Consider the following 22212-nt stretch of genomic DNA (forward strand, 5'->3'; position numbering starts at 1 on the left):
GAGGAACTGGTAGGCATAGTATCACCTCTCCAGTTGAAGCGCCCATCTGCCCTGTCGTGGTTTCTTTTTTCAGGAAAACGGGCCACACCCCATCTCCACGCACTGCCTCATCCGTACATTATGTATGCAAACAGAAGTTGCCATCCCGTCAAACACACATTCCCTGGTCATTACTGTTTTCTGCCCATGGAGCTTGTCAAGGCTGAAAAGAGCCAATGCTTGGCAGGCGGGAGGTTGCCAGTCCCATGCCCACAGCTAAAGCTACCGATTGACACTATTTATGCTCTCGGTTCTGCTCCTTCACTGGCACCTACTTAGGAGAGCTGCTTTCTTCCTCACAGGAGTGAGTCTTAAAGCCCCTCCAGATTTTCCACAGGTGGAAGGGCACTGATCCCCTATCCCTGCTTCAGGGCTGTGCAGGCAGAAACCTTGGACACATTTGGGCCGATGTTCTTTCCCTGTTCCTCCCAAGCCTCATGCCCGCTGCTGCCTCCCCTTTGGTCCTGTACCCCTTTGGCCTGGCCTAGTGCTTGAGGGCATTTCCCCGCTGCTGCTGTTTCGCCAAGCTTTGTAGACACCATTATCTCTCTTCCTCTCTCTCTCTCTCTCTCTCTTGTTCTAAGCTAATAGACTGACTTGTTCTGGAAGCCCCCGTGTCACCCTTCATAACATCCCCTCACACTGTCTCTTTCTTCGATAGTTTGGATGCTGCAGGGACAGGCGTGACACGGGGCGGGCAGGAGGTGCCAAGCCTTCCCCTTTTCAAGCATAGGGCTCACCTTCTCTGCCAGGCACCTTGCTTATCAGAGGGTTTCAGAGACGTTCTTGGACCCACTTTCTGGTGTTGGAGTGGAGGTAGAGGTTAAAAGGGAGCATATGACACCATATGTTTAGGTTTCTGGTTCTTCTTTGTAGTAACTGTGTCCCAGGGGAGACATTTCAACTAACATCTGTGAAAGTTGGGAAACCACTAAGCAGCAGTGTAGTAGGGAAAGAAGCATGGCTATATTTGGAAGCCCAAAGGGTCAAGATCAGCCCCAAAAGCTGAGGTTCTCCGTCTCAGGTCAAGTCCAGGCTCCTGATCCTTATCCTCCTTTGTTTTGTCCTGTGGCTTGTGGGAGGGAAACCAAAAGGATTGATTTTGAGACCCCAGTGCCAAACGCTTGGTTTGGGAACTTGTCCAACTCACCCATTTAATGCTATCTGGATATCAGTCATACTAGGTTGGCTCTAATATTTTCCTTCTCTTCCCTTCCCTTCCAGCCATCCCCCTCACTGCATATGGACCAATGGCGGCAGCGGCGGCAGCAGCAGCTGTGGTGCGGGGGACAGGTAACTGGCACACTGCCCTCTCAGTGGGAATGGATTGCAAGCGCAAAAAGTGGTTTTTCCATGGGGTTGTGGGTGCGGGGCGGGGGACAGGGCTCCTCATTTTGGGGGTTATGGTTGGCTAGGTCTGCTTCTTCCGGCAGGTTCCACCCCGAGCCGCACTGGGGGTTTCCTGGGCACTACCAGCCCCGGGCCAATGGCGGAACTGTATGGGGCAGCCAATCAGGATTCAGGAGTCAGCAGTTACATCAGCGCGGCAAGTCCCGCCCCAAGTACTGGCTTTGGCCACAGCCTAGGGGTGAGTGGTGATGACGGGAGGGCATGGGGCACTTGTCAAGCCGAGGGTTTTACCCAAGGCAGTGGGCTGCACCAGCAAATGTTGAGTAATGTCTTTCCCTGAATGTTTGCAAACCAGAGACTTTGCAGTGTATCACAAGTTTCCCCCTATGATGAAACGTTGCTCTTTTGCAGGGACCTTTGATTGCGACAGCTTTTACTAATGGGTACCACTGAAGCTGAGGACCAAGAATAATGTTGGTAAGGTCTACTTGACTACTTGGCTTGACTACTGTGATGAGCTCTGCATTGCTCTGCCCTTGAAGACTGCTCAGAAACTTTAGCTTTTCCTGACATTCTCCAGATGTGTTGGACTAGCACTCCCATTGTGCTGACCATGCTTGGGTGTGTAGTTCAGAAGATCTGGAGAGTACTGAGTTGGAGAAAGTTGCCTTGTCCAAACATTATCATGGAGGACTAGGCCTGTCGGCCTCTCCCAATTGAGGGCTTCCTAGAAGCATGTGGAAAGTCACTGTCTGGTACTTCTGTTTCAAGGGCATGGAAACTAAGGACTTAATTCAGGATGTTAATATTGACCTTGTGAGTCTTTTATTGCCTGATTTGATCTAGTAGGATGTGATTTAGAAGACTGGGATCCTTACTTGCCATCTGCACCAAATGTTGGTCAAAGAATGATCTTCTTTGTCCATGCATGGAGTCCACCTGACAGTGCTTGAAAAAAATATATTTTTTAAAGTTTTGCTTTTGCCACTGCATAGATGTTTGACCTTCTTAGTCCACCATGGGACTTTAGCATCTACAGTTTTTGGAGTGCCCTGGCACTAAGCCCCAGTGGATACCAAGGGCCCAATGTCCAGTGCAGTCTTTGGTCCTCATTTCCCACTGAATGGTCCCTTTGCCCCCCACTCTTTTTTCTCCCCACAGATCCCCCAGCGAGCGAAGCAAAGACGGTGAGCTGGAGGATCCGGTAACAACTTGAGCGATGAGCCAGGATTTCATTTGAGTCACGAAAACTGCACACTTTGGGGCGAGCAGCCGGGCAGCTCTTGACCAGCCCTGCTGCCTCCCGTTGACCAGAAAGCACTGGATTCGAACCCCGGGGAGCTCTTGTCTCCTCATTGTAGTAACCGCAGACCGTTTACACTTCTCCCCCAACCCCCTCCCACCCCTTGATTTCTTCTTCTTTTATTTATTTTGTTAGTGGGTTAGTTTTTATTTTGTAGTCTTTGGGGGGGGGGCGGGCGAGGGAGGGGCGGGGATGGGTTCCGGTTCTCTTTTCGTTCCGGTTCTCTTTTTCTCGGAGCGCCACGACGAACCTCCGTACGACTTTAGGGTTGTTTTGTGATTGTGCGTAGGTAGCGTTACTTGAGGAATAATTTTTATTGGGTTTTTTTGAAATCTTTTTGTTTGTTTGTTTTTTTTTAGAAATATATATATAAATATATATATTTTGGGGGGGGGGGGTGGCAGGGGAAGGGACAGACTCGGTCATGGGGGGGGGGGGGGAACCCAGTCTTTTCAAAGTACTGGTTGATGTCAAACAAAGGCAGTTCAGAAGGGAAGCAAGAAAGCAGAGAGAGGGGGGCCTTGTAAGAGTTTGCCTCTCTCTTTGGCTTTCTTTTTAAAGCAAATAATATGTTTCTTGGGCCTTTGGACAGGGGCGGAACGAACACTTGAGGGCATTGCTGCAGAACAGATACAAACTGTATATTTTGCGAAAAAGAAAACACTATTCCTAATGACTGATTTGCCCCCCCCCCCCTTTTTGTTTTCTAGATTTTAGGTTATTGTGGGTTTATTATTGTTATTATGTTTCCCCTTTTCCTCAATGTCCCTATATCCTTTGTAAATACTGCAAGGTACTCTTGGGCCTTGTTTCCATGAGAGAGCAATTCTGGATTTGTTAAACCCCTTCTTCCCTCCCTCCCTCCCTCCCTTCTGGCTTTGAGGCCATAAACACGAGCAATACTCTGGTTGGACCATGATGAACCTCCTTTCTTTTTTTAAAAATATATCTTTTACTGTAAGATTTTGAAGACCTCTGGCGAGATGTGCAGCGGGGAGGGGAGAGGGGCCTTTTGTGGGGAGGGAGGGGTGGGTTTTGGGGGAGGGGAAGGGGGCTGGATGAATGCTACTGACTTGGATGGGGGGCGATTTTGCGGAGCGGCGTCTGGTACACCAAGGGCTTGGTCTCCATTCATGCTTTGAATGGCTACAACTCTCCTAATATTTCTCATTCCCTGCTAAATGGGTCTGGGGCGAAGGTGTCGCTATTGGTGGACAAAATGAGAGCATGGCAATCTAATGAGAATTCTGCCCTTTCCGCAAAAGTTCTCCTTCAGTCCCCAAGTGTCTTGCCTTGCAGGGAGGGAGTCATTGAAAACCATGGAACTCGCTCTTCTGCTGTGTTTTTCATTTTTCGTGGAACAGTTGAAATGTGCTTGAAACCACAGTGATACATCTCCACCATTGTTATGTCTCACGACGCCCCCTCTAACTTACTTTTTCTCCTGCCTTCCTGCCTGCCTGCCGGATTTCCATGTGAATGTCTCTTTCCCACTTCTCCTTCTTTCCGTCCTTCTCCTCTCCCCCTTCCTTCCTTCCTTCCTTCCTTGCTTGCTTGCTTCCTTGCTTCCTTCCGTCCTCCCTCCCTCCCTCCCTGCCTGCCTGCAGGATTTCCATGTTAATGTCTCTTCCATTTCTCCTTCTTTTCATCCTTCTCCTCTCCCTTGCTCGCTCCCTCCCTCCCTTCCTTCTTGCCTGCAGGATTTCCATGTTAATGTCTCTTCCATTTCTCCTTCTTTCCATCCTTCTCCTCTCCCTTGCTCCCTCCCTCCCTCCCTTCCTTCTTGCCTGCAGGATTTCCATGTTAATGTCTCTTTCCCACTTCTCCTTCTTTCCGTCCTTCTCCTCTCTTCCTTCCTTCCTTCCTTCCTTCCTCCCTCCCTTCCTCCCTCCCTCCCTCCCTCCCTCCCTTCCTTCTTGCCTGCAGGATTTCCATGTTAATGTCTTTTTTCCATTTCTCCTTCTTTCCGTCCTTCTCCTCTCCCTTTCTCCCTCCCTCCCTCCCTTCTCACCTGCAGGATTTCTATGTGGATGTCTCTTTTCCATTTCTCCTTCTTTCTGTCCCCCTCCCTCCCTTCCTTCCTTCTTGCCTGCAGGATTTCCATGTGAATGTCTCTTTTCCATTTCTCCTTCTTTACGTCCTTCTCCTCCCTCGCCCTCTCTTCCTCCCTTCCTGCCTGCAGGTTTTCCAAGTAAATGACTCTTTACCATTTCTCCTTCTTTTAGTCGTTCTCCTCCCTTTCTTCCCTCCCTCTCTCCCCCTCCCTCTCTTCCTTTATTTCTTCTTTCCATTTCTCTTCCCTTTCACCCTTCTCCCCCCCCCCCCCAGCCCTCTCCATTGTCTTTAAAACAGGCAACTGGAGCGTCCCCTGTGTCCTGCTATGACTGCTTGCCTCAGGACACCCCACAACTGGGATAGCGCTGCAGGCATCTTTTTCTTGGGTCTTGATTCAAACCTGCTTCAGTTGAGTTGCAGCCATGAGCTCCCACTGGATTGCTCATATCCACAAGCAAGCCTAAGTCCAACTTTGTAACTTCTGCGCAGGATCCCAACTCATATTTCCAAAGGCTCGGATGGAGTTTTCTGCATCCGCAATTTAAGAGATTTAGGGACTGGAGGAGAATTTTCTAAAAGAGACAGAATTTGTTAGAGGGAGGCCATGTCCTCATTTTGCCCCCACCCCATAGCTGCACCCCTGATCTGGACCAAGTATGGCAAGGAAGGGGGATCTTGGATCTTCTCAGGGATGTTGGGAGTGGTAGAGCTGGTGCTGCTTCCTGCCACTTCTCCTCTGCCAGGGTGGCAACGCGTGGGTTAGGGTTCAAACTGTTGGCAAACTGGGCATCCCCTGTGCTTGTTTGTGGGGGTGGGGTGGTATTGGCTGGCTGTGGCGACGAAAACGGTGTGGGGAGGGGTATTCTCAGAATCACTTGGTACTTTTCGGGGAAGAATGCCCACTTCCGACCCTTCCTCTAGGCATTCTCGGTACCATCCCACAGACCCATTAGTAATTAGGGAAAGGCAACTGCACCATCCCCAATTTGTCCTTTCTTCTTTATCCTGTGGTTATCTCCGGCCAAGCAGGCTTTGCCGAAAAACCCTCAAAACCTATTTGACCAGCAACTGCAAGGAGACAAAAGTCGGGATGACTGGTTGATTCTCTTTGACTGAATTGAGTTATAATGCTTTCCTTAAACTGTAGCAAATTGTTTTCCAGGAATGGAGGGAGACTGTGTGCTTCTTGTCTCAAGAGCTCTTCCCATGCATATAGTTGCCCTGCCGTGAAATCCATGGATTCTGCCTCCACGGATCCCATTATCCATGACTTACAAATATTTATAAAAAATTCCAAAAGCCAACCTTGATTTTGCCATTTTATATAAGGGATGTCATTTTACTACCCCATTGGGTACAATGGGACTTGAGCATCCACAGATTGTGGTATTGACTGGGTCCCTGAACTGATACAGGGGGGCCACTTATCTGTGATGCATACTACTGGCTTCCTTTGTATGTTAGCTTTTAAACAGGTCTTTGTCAAATGCAGGTTTCTAGATATCCCCTGACTGCGTCCTGATGTAGTTTCTTCCCGTTCTTACAGATGAAAGGCTTCCATGTCTCCCTGTTCAGGTCTTGCAAACTCAGGGCCGCTGTAACTTCCTTGACTGAGTCTCTCCATCTCTGTCTTCCTTTGTTTCTTACTGCTTCCTTACAGCTCCTTGTCTTTCTTAGTGAGTCCTGTCTTCTCATGATCTGGCCAAAATATGACAACCTTGGTGTCTTCATCTTGGCTTCTAGGGAGAGTTAGGGCTTCATTTGGACCTGGTTTGGTCTCCAGAAGAGAAAAGCAGACAGTTCCAAGTATAGCTAGGAACAGATCCTGCCTAAAAGCCTGGCTAGAGAGAGACTGCCAGTCACAGCTGGCGGCGCCAGCCTCGATAGCCCTCATTTTACCCCCAATACCTGATCCCATGTCAAGTAGAAAGGATAAGGAGTGTTGGGTGGAACCAAGTCAATGCCTTCAGTGCTCTGATCTTGTCCTACTTTTGGAGCAACATTTCAAGCACTGGGATTCTCTTGATTCCTTTCAACAACAACTCCATCATTTGTATGGTGAGTCAGCATGGAGGTCGGTCCAATTGTGCCCATGGGTCTGTACTGGTTGAGACAAGCAATGGGCCTAACACCAAGGTGGGTTTGGGCTGCTGATCTCTGCATGAGGGCATCTCTCTATTGGGGGATGTTCAAAGCTTGGAAGATAGGGACACCTCTCAGGCGAAGGCTCAGTGTAAGGCATCTTCCAAGAATCTTACATTCCTTTATTATTAGATTCAGCCAACAGCATCAAATCTTCCATAGGCAGCAGTGTTTCTCTATCCGTGCCCCCTTCAACACTCTCCCCCCCCCCCACGCTTTCCATTTACCTACCTTCCTCCTCTTTACTGATCTTGTCCCCGGATCACCCCCAAAAGCAGCTTGACAAATATTGGGAGAGTTCGGCGGAGAGGAGCCGAGCAAATCAGTACCGGAAACACACACAAAAAAAGCAATAATTTTTTTGTTACTGAGCTGAATCTTGTCTGTCTGTCTTTTTTTTTTAATTTTTAAAGAAAAGAAGTGAAAGAGCAGCTGCAGCTTAATGGGGTTTATTTTTATTCCAGAGTTCCTTTTTTTTTTTTTTTTTGGCCTGAGGAGGGTGGGATTGGGGTGTGCCAATGCGAAGGACGGCACTGCCGTGCCACCTCCTTGGCACACACATACAGATGAAGCTGCTTTCTTTGCCCGCCTCTTGGGCATCGTCCCCTTTGGGAGCGACTTCTTGTGTGGGGGGTTCCTTTTTTTCTAAAAAATAAAGAAAGAAAAACAGAGAAAAAAAATAATAAAAAACATAATAATAAAGCTGTGGTTTTTATGAAGCCGGTTTTATTACACGCCGACATTTGTTCTCTCCAGACCTGTAACCCCTTTTTCCAGATTTTCGGTTTTAAATTCCTAATAAATTATTTGAAAAATGACCTTCTGGCTTCGGTGGTGGTTTGTGACTTATGCGTTCGGGATCTCGACCCAAAGGAAAATGTCAGAAAAAGGGACCCGTCATTGTTTTCCTGGGACATCAGATGGCAGGAATTATAAAGCCATATCTAGATGTCCCTTTAATGCATTAACATACACAAGACATGGGAAAACTTCGGCTTTAGTCCAAAACATCTGGAGGGCCGAAGTTTTTTCACTCCAAAACACCTGGAGGGCCGAAGTTTGCCCATGCCTGGCATAGATTAACCCATCTCAAATAGATAGAAAAATAAACATATACACAGCTATATCTCAGTTTATGAAATAAATGCTTTTCTGAGCATCACCTTACAGAAACTTTGGAACCAGAGGCAGAAATTACACGGAAGGAAAAGAAATATGTTTTCCTGTACTAGTTTCATGCATGGAGCAGATATCCTTAGAGAGCCAGTGTGGCATTTGAGTGTTGGAATATGACTCCAGAGACCAGGGTTTGAATCCCTGCTTGGCCCTGGAAACTCCCTGGATGACCTTGGGCAAGTCGCGCTCTCTCAAAGGAAGGCAAAGACGATTTTTTTTCTGGTGCAAATCTGATCAAGAAAGCCCTGTGATAGGATTGCTTGCCGTGGGTCGGAAGTGTCTTGAAGGCACACGACGAAAGGCATACTTCCAATCCCCGACCCCACGCCTCCAAAGACTGTTGGCTTCCTCCCTCCCAGAAGAACAGGTGGCTGGCAAACGGATGGTGAGGATTGAGCTGGGCGGATGCCAGGGCTTCACTTCAGCTGTTTTCCACTGCCACGGAAACATGGGCAGGCGCCAATGTCCTGAGAGCAGGCCCGCCTGACCAAGTCCTCACAAGAGGGAAGAAAAACAACATTCGGCGAACTGGGCCCTAATCGCTGATGGGGAGGGTAGTGACACTTGTTCTGGGCAAAGCGCTGCCCTTGGCATGAGAACGTTTCCTCTGGGGACCCAAGGGCCCTCTCCTTTCAACTGTGGGTGCTTGGCCACCTGTTGCGGGTGGCGGGGTGATTTATGAGTGGCACTTTTTCCGCCAAACAGGCATTTCGGGTGGAAGTTGGCATGCCTGGCGATTAGCATGGCCCATCCCAAAGCAGTCTAGAGATTACTGAGGTCATTGCTGCTCTCACACCAGGAGTCACTCCTGACACGACAAAAAAAAAATTGCTGTAATACCCGAGTTCTGAAGCAGATGTTTTGGCACAAATGCCACCCTCATTGTCAGAAAACCCAAGAAAAGACATTCTGGCACCATTGCCCCCTTCTTCATATGGCCTCTGATACCCAGGGACCAAAGAACCCGAAATGGTTTTGCAGTACTTGGTCTGGGCTGCTTTTCATAAATTGAACTCATAAATTGTTTCCTGCCGCATCCAAGGATTGGAAGGGACCCCAAGACCCATTTAGTCTAACCCCATGCTGCGAGGCAGGAAAACACAACTAAAGCCACCCCCCCCCCAGCCCCCGAAAGATGCCCAGATCTAATCCATGTGTAAAGATCTCTAAAGGGGAAAGGTCCACTGCTACCCTCTATATTTCGCTTCCCGGGCCCAGTTCAAACTGGGAAAAGAGATTTCCTCCAATTCACAGGAGTTTCAAAGTCAAACCAAACACAGTAATTCCTGGAAAGAAAACCAGTTGGACGTTCCTTTTTGAACAAGGCTGCCTTGTTCTGACGGACGAAAGATGCTTATAGAAAAGCAAACAGGGTGCTCTTATCTTGGCCGTCGGTGCCAAGGTGAGGCCAGGCTATAAAAGGGGCCAAGAAGTCCTGAGGTGGCACCAGGACTTGGGCTGCGGACATCATGAACCTCCTGCTTCTCTTTGTATTGGCCGCAGGTGAGTTGAGGTTCACTAAGCCTGGCAGAGTGGAGGTTTGCCCACATTAGGGTGGCATGCCGAAGAGACCTGAAAGGGATTTTGGCAACTTAGGAAGTTTCCTCTTAAGGTAGGAGGGAGAAGTCCAATGGTTTTTCCATAAGGAAACAAGTTATGAGCCTGGAAAGGGCGAGGAAAGCTTGAGAAAGTAGAAAATGTGTCTAAGGATACAACAAAATCCACAACATGGCAAATGCTTTTATTGAGCCAGTTTGAAGGTTCAAAATATACAGCTGTTTTCCACTGCCACGGAAACATGTGCAAGTTTTCAGAACTCACTGGCTTCTTCCACAGACAAGGCAGTCTGAAATGTTAACAGAAGTAAACGTCTCAAACTAGATACCAGCCTATGACTCTTGATTCTGTTCCTTTTCTTCTCCTGATTGATATTTAATCTGTGTCTGAAGAAGACCCCAGTGAGCTCCGAAAGCATATTTAGAGTTGCCAGACCTTAGTGCATAGCACTGCTTTGAAAGGGATAACTGTGTGCATATATATAGATATTTTCCTCTTTCCATAAATTTGTGTTTTTTTAAAAAAGCATGCTTTGTGCAACTATGGCTGATGCTATACACACACACACACACACACACACACACACACACACACACACACTATACCGCTTTTCTCAGCCAGACCAATGGTTCTTAACCTGTGGGCCGTGGACCAGCTGTGGGCTGTGAGGATGAAAATCTGGTCTGCAAGCCTCCTTCCTCTTTATTGTTTTTAAATTTCCACTCCTTTTGCGGCGCCTGCCACTTCTTCCTTGTCCTGACCATGGCAAATATCAGAAACTAGAGCTGATATGGTCTATCCAATGCAATTTTCTCAATCAGCACCCCAAACCAAATCTAAAGTTGACTAAAAACCGATTTGTAACCCTTTTGGTACTAATGTTGGAGAGTGGTTCCTGGTCAAAGTGGTCCCTGGTCAAGTGGTCCCTGGTCAAAAAAAGGTTGGGAATCATTGCTTTGGGCATTCGCTTAAAGGCGCCACCCGGGGCCGCATTTGGACTGTGATGCTGCTACTTGACCAAGATACTTGAGAAACCACTATGCAAGTCTGATGAGTGACAGAAACGTAGTCCAACACCCTATAATGACACAGTTAGAAATGAAGCAGCTGAATTATGATTAAGGGATTGGTACAATTCGCTATTTGTGTTTGGGGTTATTACGTTTTAATATGCTTAATGGTTTAAGTTGTATTTATGTGTTTATTGTTTCCACTGAGTTTATGTTATGTTCATTTGGTTTGTGTAATGAGGCATTGACTTTTTGCCTAGATGTATGTTGTACACTGCAGGGTGAGAAGAGCGGGATAGAAATGAAGTAAATAAATCAGTAAATAAATTGGTGATATCACATCATTAGGTTTTTGGCCCTAAAATATTAGGGCCAGGCATAGTTTTGATCTAGCAAATCTGATCTATTTTGTACGTTAAATTGGCATAATAATAATAATAATAATAATAATAATAATAATAATACGATTATTATTATTATTATTAGTAGTAGTAGTAGTAGTGGTGGTGGTGGTAGTTTGGGGAGTAGTGGTAGTTTAGGGAGGCACCAATAGGTTGAACAGAACAGCGCAACACCAACTAAAAATCAACACATAACACCAGTTAAAAGAGCACAGAAAACCAACAGATATTTTTCAAAAATACAAATATCTGGAAAGATGTACCAGTCACCCTCCAACAGTCAGAACGATATGCTTTCAGGGTAACTGCAAAGCCAACTCCTGCCCACATGCTGCCCTCTACCCATTTCCTCCCTCTTTCTCTTCCAGTTGGCATGGCCCACGATGCCATTCCCCGCAACCTGTGGCAATTCCGCAACATGATCAAGTGCACCATTCCCAGCAGTGACCCACTGAAGGACTATAACAACTACGGCTGCTACTGTGGTTTGGGGGGCAGCGGGACTCCTGTTGATGACCTGGACACGTAAGCTGGGGCTTTCCCTATGATGCCTGTCTCCGAAGCATGGTCCACTGGGGAAAGCAATGCATCCCTTGTTGCTCAAAAAGGGCATATTAGGACATTTGCTGTCCAGTTCCCCACTGCCCCATCTTCCCAATCTACTAGCCAGGTTTCTCAGTGTTTCTACTGTATAGAGTCGGGTGATGCAGCCCATGCCGGAACATTCTGCCCAATGCTTCCAAGCTTTCTTCAGGTCCCTGGTCTTGCCTGGAAGGAATGTTGAGTTTGGCAAAATCATTCCGTATGTTTTGCTTCTTGAGCAGGTGCTGCCAAATCCACGATGGGTGCTACTCGGAAGCCAAGAAGCACCCAAACTGCAAATTCCTCTTGGACAACCCATACACCAAGACCTACGCTTACAGCTGTTCGGGCACTGAGATCACCTGCAGCGGTAAATGCATGTAGAAACACTGCTGATTCCATCCATGGTTTGCTTGGGGTGGGGTCCATTAAAAGGGGATGGGGTTATTGCAGATTTAGTGAAAGGACTGATGAATGACTGCTAATCCATTGCCCACTTGAGGCGCTCCCATGAAAGGAGACAGGGCTACTGTACCTTTAGTGAAAAGATGGATAAATGATTGCTAATCCATTGCCCACTTGAGGCGCTGCCATGAAAGGAGACAGGGCTACTGTACCTTTAGTGAAAGGATGGATAAATGACTGCTAATCCATTACCCACTTGAGGTGCTCCCAAGAAAGGAGACAGGGCTATTGTACCTTTAGTGAAAGGATGGATACATGACTGCTAATCCATTGCCCACTTGAGGCGCTGCCATGAAAGGAGACAGGGCTACTGTACCTTTAGTGAAAGGATGGATACATGACTGCTAATCCATTACCCACTTGAGGCGCTCCCATGAAAGGAGACAGGGCTACTGTACCTTTAGTGAAAGGATGGATACATGACTGCTAATCCATTGCCCACTTGAGGCGTTCCCATGAAAGGAGACAGGGCTACTGTACCTTTAGTGAAAGGATGGATACATGACTGCTAATCCATTGCCCACTTGAGGCGCTCCCACGAAAGGAGACAGGGCTACTGTACCTTTAGTGAAAGGATGGATACATGACTGCTAATCCATTGCCCACTTGAGGCGCTCCCATGAAAGGAGACAGGGCTACTGTACCTTTAGTGAAAGAATGGATAAATGACTGCTAATCCATTGCCCACTTGAGGCGCTCCCATGAAAGGAGACAGGGCTATTGTACCTTTAGTGAAAGGATGGATACATGACTGCTAATCCATTGCCCACTTGAGGCGCTCCCACGAAAGGAGACAGGGCTACTGTACCTTTAGTGAAAGGATGGATACATGACTGCTAATCCATTGCCCACTTGAGGCGTTCCCATGAAAGGAGACAGGGCTACTGTACCTTTAGTGAAAGGATGGATACATGACTGCTAATCCATTGCCCACTTGAGGTGCTCCCACGAAAGGAGACAGGGCTACTGTGACTTTGGTTAAAGGATTTTCCACAAGGAGACAATTTGCGAGCCAAATTTATGAGTCCATGATGGTCCCAATGCTCTGCTTGCAGCCATGGAACATGAAAAGTGGCCACATTCATGGGGAGCAACAAAATAAAATAAAAATCAGACGCAAACAGGAAGCTTTTAATTATAAAGCACCAGGGGGGCCTAAACAACCGGATATCTGGATTGTCTCAAAATGCTGTTTGGGGCGGCGGCAGGGGGGGGGGTGTCAATGGAAAGTGTTTGCTTTCTTTCCCATTCCACCCTCTTTCCCTTGTCTCTTTCTCTAGAAGAGAATAATGAATGTGAGGCGTTTATCTGCAATTGCGACCGCAGTGCCGCCATCTGCTTTGCGGGTGCCCCATACAACAAAGATTACAAGAACATGGACACCAAACACTGCAAGTGAAGCCCATACAAAAGCTTTGGCGCATGATTTCAGCAGGTTGAGAGGCCCTGTGGAAAGACAGGACAGGGCTCCTGTACCTTTAAGAGTTACCAGGAGGAAGAAACTTCTCATTAAAGGCACAGGAGCCCTCTGTTATCTTTCATAGGTAACCTTGGGTGAGTTTGACAGGATGTCTCAAGATTTTCAAGTTCTGTTTGTGGCTGCTTTCTTCATTAGTGGCTACTGTACATGTGGAAAACATTTGGAATAAATAAAAAAAATTAGCATTACAACAGTGGTGTGCAATGAATGTTTGGCTCTTTGGTAATAAAAGTCCAGCCTCTAAACCAGTGTTATCTGTTTCTTGTTATGTGCCTTGCTGTGGTCTGAACCAGCGTTTCTCAACCTGGGGGAGGAACCCGGGGGGGGGGGGGGGTCGGGTCGCGAGGGGTGTCAGAGGGGTCACCAAAGACCATCAGAAAACACAGTATTTTCTGCTGGTCATGGGGGTCCTGGTGGGAAGTTTGGCCCAATTTTTACATTGGTGGGGTCCAGAATGCTCTTTGTTTGTAGGTGAACCATAAATCCCAGCAACTACAACTCCCAAATATCAAGGTCTATTTTCCCCAGCCTCCACTAGTGTTCACAGTTGGGTATATTGAGTATTTGAGCCACGTTTGGTCCAGATCCATCATTGTCTGAGTCGACAGTGCTCTCTGGATGTAGGTGAACTACAACTCCAAAACTCAAGGTCAATGCCCACTAAATCCTTCTAGTGTTTTCTGTTGGACATGCCTTCCTCTGAATCAGCGTTTCTCACCTTTCTGTTGGTTTTCTGTGTGCCAAGTTTGGTTCAATTCCATCGATAGTGGAGTTCTTGGATTGTAGGCGAACTATAAATCCCAACAACTACAACTCCCAAAAGACAAAATCAACACACACACACACACCCAAACTTCACCAGTATTCAAATTTGGGCGTATCGGGTATTTGTACCAAATCTGGTCCAGTGAATGAAAATACATCCTGCATATCAGATATTTACATGGCGATTCATAACAGGAGCAAAACATAATAGTTATGAAGTAGCAACTAAAATAGTGTTATGGCTGAGGGTCACCACAAGATGAGGAACTGTATTAAGGGGTCGTGGCATTAGGAAGGTGGAGAAACACTGCTCTGAACGATGACCTGGGATCAGAGGTGGCCCTAGGTAATTTTCAATGGTAAGCAAACAGTATTTTGGCGCCCCCCCCAAAAAAAACCCCCAATCACTGATATATATTTTCTGTTAGTCGTGGGAGTTCTGTGTGCCATATTTGGTTCAAGTCCATCATTGGTGGAGTTCAGAATGCTCTTTGATTGTAGGTGAACTATACATCCTGGTAACTACGACTCACATACGTCAAGGTCTATTTTCCCCCAAGAGTGCCTCAAGAGCGCCCCTGGGCAAAATCAACTCTACTGCAAATGCTTACTTTGCGTAATGGATTGAGCCGCCCCTGCCTGGGATGCATCGCTGATCTTCCACCCAAGTCCGAACCAGGGCTGATCCTGCTTAGCTTCCACAATCAATGTGGACTTTGCAAAACTTACTTACTTAGGTGATCCCTTGTTGTCTGAGTAGGATCAGTGTCCTGGTGGTGTGTCCGTAGGTGACTGTGGAGCCCTATTCTTGATCCGCATCTTCTCCCGCAGTGAGGGCATCGGTTTCCAGGTGGACGGTGGTCCAATCGGGGTTGGCTTGACGCGCCTTCCTCTTGGCACGTTTCTCTCTTTCACCCTCCATCCATGCCTCTTCAAATTCTACAGCACTGCTGGTCACAGCTGACCTCCAGCTGGAGCACTCAAAGGCAAAACTACAACTCTTAGGATGCTGGTGAACTCGACAAGGGAGGTAGCGTGCATCTGCACTGCAGAATGAATGCAGTTTGACCCCTGCCAGGGTTCAATGATATGGGATCATAGGAGTTGTTGTCTGCAAACTACAACTCCCAGTGCTTTATAGCACTAAGCCATGGCAGTGAAAGTAGTGTAGTATAAATGTAGCCCTTGACTAGTACATATCCCCCCGCCCAAGGCTCAGCCCTTCTCCTGGCCCTTTAAAAAAAATCCCATCTAAACCCAATAATGACAATGGGTGTATTCTGGGCTTTGCAGTCCCAGATGAGGCCTGTTCCTGGGCGGCCACGTGACCTCTTGCGTCACAATGGGGCCAACGGGCGAAGCCGGCCAAGCGGCTGCAAACAAAAGCAGAAAGAAAACCCAAGAGTCCACCAAGCAACAACTGAGCCTAGGGGAAGAGGTAAGCCTAGGGGTGGGGTTTGGGGAGTAAGCCACGCCCCCTGGGCAGGGAAAGGCCCCGCCCCCTGGCCCTAAGGAAGTGAGCAATAGGCCATGACAGGGCGGGGGCGGGGAAAGGGGTGTGGTTTTGTAGAAGCCCCGCCCCCGAGCAGCACAAGGCCTCGCCCACTGCCCCAAACTTGGATGCTGTTGGAAAAAATGGCCTTATTTAATAATATGATTAAAATATTGCTAATAATATTATCTTATTATAATATAATGATAATATTACTAATAGTAATACAGTTTAGTGGTATAGTACAGTAGTGTAATATATAATCCCAATATTGTGCAATGCTAATAATAGAATATATTGTCTATACAGATAATAATTGATAATAATATTATAATGGCATACAATAGAATACTAATAATAATACCATATATATAATCTATATAAATAAAAATGTAATGTTCGTTTGTGGGGTTATTGATTTGTCGTGTCAGGGGCAACCAGACCATTGTGTTACATTTCTAATAGAACAAAACAAACAAACAGGTAAAAAAAAAACAGAATTTGCAAACTTGGTAGTTGATTAAATGTCCTTTGACTAGTATCTGGCCACTTGGAGTGCCTCTGGTGTTGCAGCAAGGAGGTCCCCCATCGTGCATGTAGTAGGGCTCAGGTTGCATTGCAGCAGGTGGTCAGTGGTTTGCTCTTCTCCACACTCGCATGTCGTGGATTCCACTTTGTAGCCCCATTTCTTAAGATTGGCTCTGCATCTCGTGGTGCCAGAGTGCAGTCTGTTCAACGCCTTCAAAGTCACCCAGTTTTCCATGTGCCCGGGGGGGAGTTTCTCATTTGGTATCAGCCATTGGTTGAGGTTCTGGGTTTGAGCCTGCCACTTTTGGACTCTCGCTTGCTGAGATGTTCCAGTGAGTGTCTCTGTAGATCTTAGAAAACTATTTCTTGATTTACGTTGTTGACGTGCTGGCTGATACCCAAACAGTGGATGAGTTGGAGATGTCTCTGCCTTGGTCCTTTCACTATTGGCTGCTACTTCCCGGCGGATGTCAGGTGGTGCAATACCAGCTAAACAGTGTAGTTTCTCCAGACACCCCGTGATAATGTGGCATGTCTCATTAAGAGCCACATCCACTGTTTTAATGTGGTGAGATGTGTTCCACACTGGGCATGCATACTCAGCAGCAGAGTAGCATAGCGCAAGGGCAGATGTCTTCACTGTGTCTGGTTGTGATCCCCAGGTTGTGCCAGTCAGCTTTCATATGAGATTGTTTCTAGCACCCACTTTTTGCTTGATATTCAGGCAGTGCTTCTTGTAGGTCAGAGCACGGTCCAGAGTGACTCCCAGGTATTTGGGTGCGCTGCAATGCTCCAGTGGGATTCCTTCCCAGGTCATCCTCAGAGCTTGGGATGCTTGCGGAATTAACATAACTCAAAAACCGGTGGACGAATTGACATGAAATTTGGACACAATACACCTAACAGTCCAACGAGTGTCCATCACCCCTAAAACACACACACACACACACAAAACCCCAGCAGAGCAGACTTAAAAACCCCCAAAATACACCATATATACATATACACATATACTCATATACATATATACACATGCACACATTCGTATATATATATGCACAAACATACACATATACATATACACATACACTCATATACATATACATATACAGATGCACACATTCGTATATATATGCACAAACATACACATATACATATATACACAAATATACACATATACATACACACATATATATACATGCACACACAAATATACATATATACACACATATATACATGCACACATGCATGCACACATACATATATACATATACACATACATACACACACATATACACACAAATATGCATATAGACAAGCACACACATATACACAATATGCATGTAAATATATAAACACACAAATAGACAAATATATACACACATATATACACCCACACATACACACACACACACACACACACTATACACACAAACATACATATATACACAAATATATATACACACAAAACACATATACACAGACTGGGCCACAGCAACGCGTGGTAGGGGACGGCTAGTCTATATAAACAAAAGTGTAATGTTCGTTTGTGGGATTGACATAACTCAAAAACCACTGGGCGAATTGACACCAAATTTGGGCACAATACACCTATCAGGCCAACGAGTGACCATCACTCATAAAAACACCGAAAAACACATCAGAAGAGACGTAAAAAGCCAAAACCATAAAAATACATTACAACGCATGCACAAAACCACATATATACATATACACATATATACACACACAAAACACATATGCAAAGATTGGACCACAGCAACGCGTGGCAGGGGACGGCTAGTGATATATAATAATAATAATAATATTGTAATACAGTAAAGGTAAAGGTAAAGGTTTTCCCCTGACATTAAGTCCAGTCGTGTCCGACTCTGGGGGTTGGTGCTCATCTCCATTTCTAAGCTGAAGAGCTGGCGCTGTCCGTAGACACCTCCAAGATCATGTGGCCAGCATGACTGCATGGAGCGCTGTTAATAATACTAATATATTAAATATAATTATTCCTGATAATGGAGCCCCTGGTGGTACAGGGAGTTAAACTGCAGAGCTGTTGTAATTTGCTGACCAAAAGGTCTGAATATGAGGAGCGGCGTGAGCTCCCACTGTTAGCCCCAGCTTCTGCCAACCTAGCAGTTCAAAAACATGCAAATGTGAGTAGATCAATAGGTACCGCTCTGGCGGAAAGGTAATAGCGCTCCATTCACTCATGCCAGTCACATGACCTTGGAGGTGTCTACGGACAATGCCAGCTCTTCAGCTTAGACATGGAGATGAGCACCAACCCCCAGTTGGACACGATGGGACTTAATGTCAGGGGAAAACCTTTACCTTTACCTACTACTCCTGATAATGCACAATAATATATCATGATATACTGTTTTATTATTGTATATTTGTATATTTTAAGTTGTAATACTTTTGATTGTGAGCTGCTTTGAGTCTCCGTATGGAGAGATACAGCAGGAAATAAATGAAATGAAATGAAATAAATTATTTATTATTTATTGCTTTGCATAGGACACAAGATGGAGATCCTGGATGAATTTGACAACGAATACCCGCTCATCATTTCCTTCTGTGAGCGGATCACCCCCCAGGATTTTGAGGGGCAGGCCTTGAACTACACCCAGAAAGCCCTGCAGGACCTTTACGCACAAATGGAGCAGAATCCTAGCATCTGCGAGCCCGTGGTGCGCAAGCGAAAACAAGAGGAGGCCGAGAATGCCAGCTTGATTGACTACCTGAAGGCAAGGCCCAAGGAAAGCCTCTCCTTGCAAGGAGAAATCTAGCATCTCGGCGAAAACCTTCCTTAAGGTGCTAGTTTTCTTCTTGCAGGGTGTTTTTTCCTCCTATCCATATCTTGGATTGTGCAAGTATAGCATGATCCCACATACCCATGGACATTCATAGGTGTCTTTAATCCACATCGGGCCAAAGATGTCCTCTTTAGGGATTTTTCAAGTTCTCCAACTGTATGGTCTTCATGGGTTTTAATAGGGCTTGTCATTCCCTATAGTTTCTTTTAGCCGGGTATGACAAAATGCGCCCTCTCTGGGCATTTTGTGGGTCCTCCAGTGCAGCATTATGGTCTTTCACTTCAATGGGACTTGCAATGATTCGTTTTTGGGTCTCCATCTCTCTGTGCGAAATTTGGAAATGTAACTTCCATGGATACGGGGGGGGGGGGGGGGGCAGGATTATACTTGTTTGCTATTCCCAACCCAGCCATTACTCTCAGCCCCTTCCACTTTCAATTGAGATATAATAATAATAATAATAATAATAATAATGTATTGACGAAGGCTTTCACGGGCGGAATCAATGGGTGTTGTGTGATTCCAGAAACATTATAATTATAATTATAATTCCTCCCCAGGCCAAGTTCTTTGCCCTGCTTCAGGGAGATTCTAACTGTGTCAACGCCTTGGAAGAGATGGAGATGGAAGAGCGAGTGGAACAACTGAAACGGGATATGAAGAAGGTCAACAGCTATGCTCGCGGTAAGCCTGGCCGGGGGCTGCTGTCCATGATGGTCCCTCCAGATGCTTGCCGGCTCTGATGCCAGTCCTAGGAGTGGCACAGAGGGCTATTAGTGAGCTCTCTTACTTTGCAGCGGCCAAGAGGACCACCTGGAGACCGCCTGAGAGAAGGACTCGGAGAGCCTTCATGTTGGGAGGCTTCAGTCCCCGCCAGAACCGGATACGGACCTTGCCACCCATGCCAGAAGTTGCCCAAACCATGGCTGTTTTTCCCAAGCAGGTTCGTGCTTCTGAGACTTACTAAACTCCTCGCCAGCTCGAGTTTCCATTGGAGGATGGAAAGGACGTCAGTGGAAATGGCTTTGTTGTCTGAGACTTTGTTGGTTCCAGCAGGTCTTTGCTTTTGCATTGCTTCCTCCTTCCCTCTCAGTTCTTGTGGCACCAGGGCTCACCCTCCACTCTGCTTTGCTCCCAGTGTCCAGAAGCTCCCAGAAGCAAGCAAGTGAGGTTAAGCTTTATCCCATCTCTAAGTCACAATGAGAAGAAATCTTCCTTTTACTTTTCCTCGATCTGGGAACAGCTCCTTTAGTTGTTCAGATTTCTGTCTGGGAGCTCATTCAAACTGTGCAATTGTAGTGGTATTCTTCCTTTAACTGTCATGGCATCCTGAGATTTGCAGTTCAAGGAAGGAAAATGTAGAATTCTCAGAGAGCTTCAGATGCTTTGAGCCTCTTTTAAGAGAGGAAAGTGGTCTAATAGGAATATTAATAATAATATTAATAATACAATAATAGTAAACTAATATTAATAACCAAAGTACAATAGGAAGAATAATAGCAATAATAATAATAATAATAATAATAATAAGTTTTCAAACTGCATACCCCATGATGGTGTGACTTGACCAAGGTTTCTGAGTGAGGATTCGATCCTTAGACTCCCCAGGACCTAGCCCCAAACTCAAGCTAGGGACATTTTAAAAAATGTTATTTCTTTAGACCCCTTGGGAAGAGTTCTTAGGAGGTTTCTTTTGAGAGTCCTTGCTTGCGACGGATTCTAAGTCTTTCCTTTTCGCTCCCCATCAGACGGAGAGAAGCGCCAACTCCAACATGGACTTGAAACAGCTCTGGGCTGGCATGTCCTCTGTCAACCAAAAGAGGTGGGTGGCAGGACTTGGAAAGGGTGCCAGGTTACTTTATGGTCTCCTTTCCCTTCTGTTGAGATATCTCAAGTGCTAGCAGTGTTGGTCCTTGGCACTCAGTTGGCAGCAGTTGGAGTTAGCCGAGCAAGGCATGAAAAGCGGGGGAAGGAGAAGGAAACCAGGACATTTGAAAAACAGATGAGGAAGTGGGAAGGGTAGAGGATTAACTGGCAAGAATTGAGGGGGTACTTTTGGTTTAAAGGGTGGGAGTGCCCCAGAGTGAAGCTGATAACCCCAATTGGTAACCCTTCCTTGTCGAGTACCCCAGCTGAATCCAGACCCCCATTCCCTCTCTCTTCCCAACAGCATGGTTGACCTGCGTCCTTTCATTCTGAACCCCAGCGGCTTCCGTCCTACCTCCTTGGGCAACAGCTCTGTCGTCAGCCGGATGAGATGCTCCAATCTTCCAAGGTCTGGCTTCCTTCAGAGGGTCCTGAGAATTGTTGGGCGTATGCACATTGAGGAAAGGGTATTTGACACCCCTTGAACTGCTGCGGCTCCAGGCTATGGAATCTCAAGTGTTGTCGTTTGGCACCAGCGCTCTTTTACAAGATCTTGTCAAACTATAACTCCTAGGATCCCATAGCCTTGAGCCATGGCAGTTCATTGGCGCCAAAAGGCATGCATGCCACAATGTAGGCGCATCTTGTGAGTGTCTGGAGGAGTAGTGGCCATACAGCTCATGCCTTTGCCTGCTCTTGCTGATTCCTGCCTTCTCTTTCCTCATCTCCAGGTTCCCCAACAGTGGCCTGTCTTCCTCTTCTCCATCTCCAAGTTCCTCCGGCAGCGCTGGGGCCTTCAACACCCCCATGCGGGCCAGATTCAAAGGCAACAAAGAGGATGAGAATGACAACGATGGCAAAGGGCCTGACAACAACCCACCTGGGCCCTAACTTCCTTCCAATGTGCAGGAAGAAGCAACGCGCATTAAAGTGCAGTGCATGCTCTAATTAGTCTCTGTGTCTTGTCTTTCTCTGGCTGTCCCTCTGCTGCAGGATGAAGACAATCTGACCCCCCACCCCTTGAACAATGTAATGCAATCCTGGGAGTTGTAGTTTGACCAAGCCTGGTACTCACAAGAGAATGTTCTACGTTATGAGCGCATATGGGATGAAAGTATCATAATCTGGTGGACTGAATTGGCGCAAGGTGTTTCTTGATCTCCC

General features: G+C 46.6%; 3 protein-coding genes across 8 annotated transcripts in view; all 3 read left to right on the plus strand.

Moving 5' to 3' along the window:
• The window catches only part of MSI1 (musashi RNA binding protein 1), a 31463-nt gene extending 28596 nt beyond the window's left edge, over positions 1-2867 (plus strand). For 2 of the 6 annotated variants that reach the window (XM_060785362.2, XM_060785366.2), the window contains 4 exons: positions 1264-1332; positions 1455-1627; positions 1801-1866; positions 2551-2865. In XM_060785362.2, coding sequence (XP_060641345.2) covers positions 1264-1332; positions 1455-1627; positions 1801-1842 — 284 coding nt within the window. In that variant the 3' untranslated portion in view covers positions 1843-1866; positions 2551-2865. Of the gene's footprint in view, positions 1-1263; positions 1333-1454; positions 1628-1800; positions 1867-2550 lie in introns of all 6 variants that reach the window. The other 4 variants (XM_060785365.2, XM_060785361.2, XM_060785364.2 and 1 more) reach the window with 3 other exon arrangements.
• A 6404-nt stretch (positions 2868-9271) lies between these two features.
• On the plus strand, positions 9272-13805 carry PLA2G1B (phospholipase A2 group IB). The gene is made up of 4 exons (XM_060785359.2): positions 9272-9568; positions 11402-11558; positions 11858-11985; positions 13361-13805. Exons 1-4 carry the CDS (start codon positions 9535-9537, stop codon positions 13477-13479), a joined length of 438 nt encoding a protein of 145 aa, XP_060641342.1. The 5' UTR covers positions 9272-9534; the 3' UTR covers positions 13480-13805.
• A 5593-nt stretch (positions 13806-19398) lies between these two features.
• Positions 19399-22027, plus strand: LOC137094831 (uncharacterized). Its single transcript, XM_067460728.1, has 6 exons — positions 19399-19428; positions 19743-19866; positions 19980-20125; positions 20931-21004; positions 21353-21457; positions 21780-22027. Exons 1-6 carry the CDS (start codon positions 19399-19401, stop codon positions 21937-21939), a joined length of 639 nt encoding a protein of 212 aa, XP_067316829.1. The 3' UTR covers positions 21940-22027.
• The last annotated feature ends 185 nt before the right edge of the window (positions 22028-22212 follow it).

Source organism: Anolis sagrei, chromosome X, assembly GCF_037176765.1.
Source record: "Anolis sagrei isolate rAnoSag1 chromosome X, rAnoSag1.mat, whole genome shotgun sequence".
Classification (NCBI taxonomy): Eukaryota; Metazoa; Chordata; class Lepidosauria; order Squamata; family Dactyloidae; genus Anolis; species Anolis sagrei.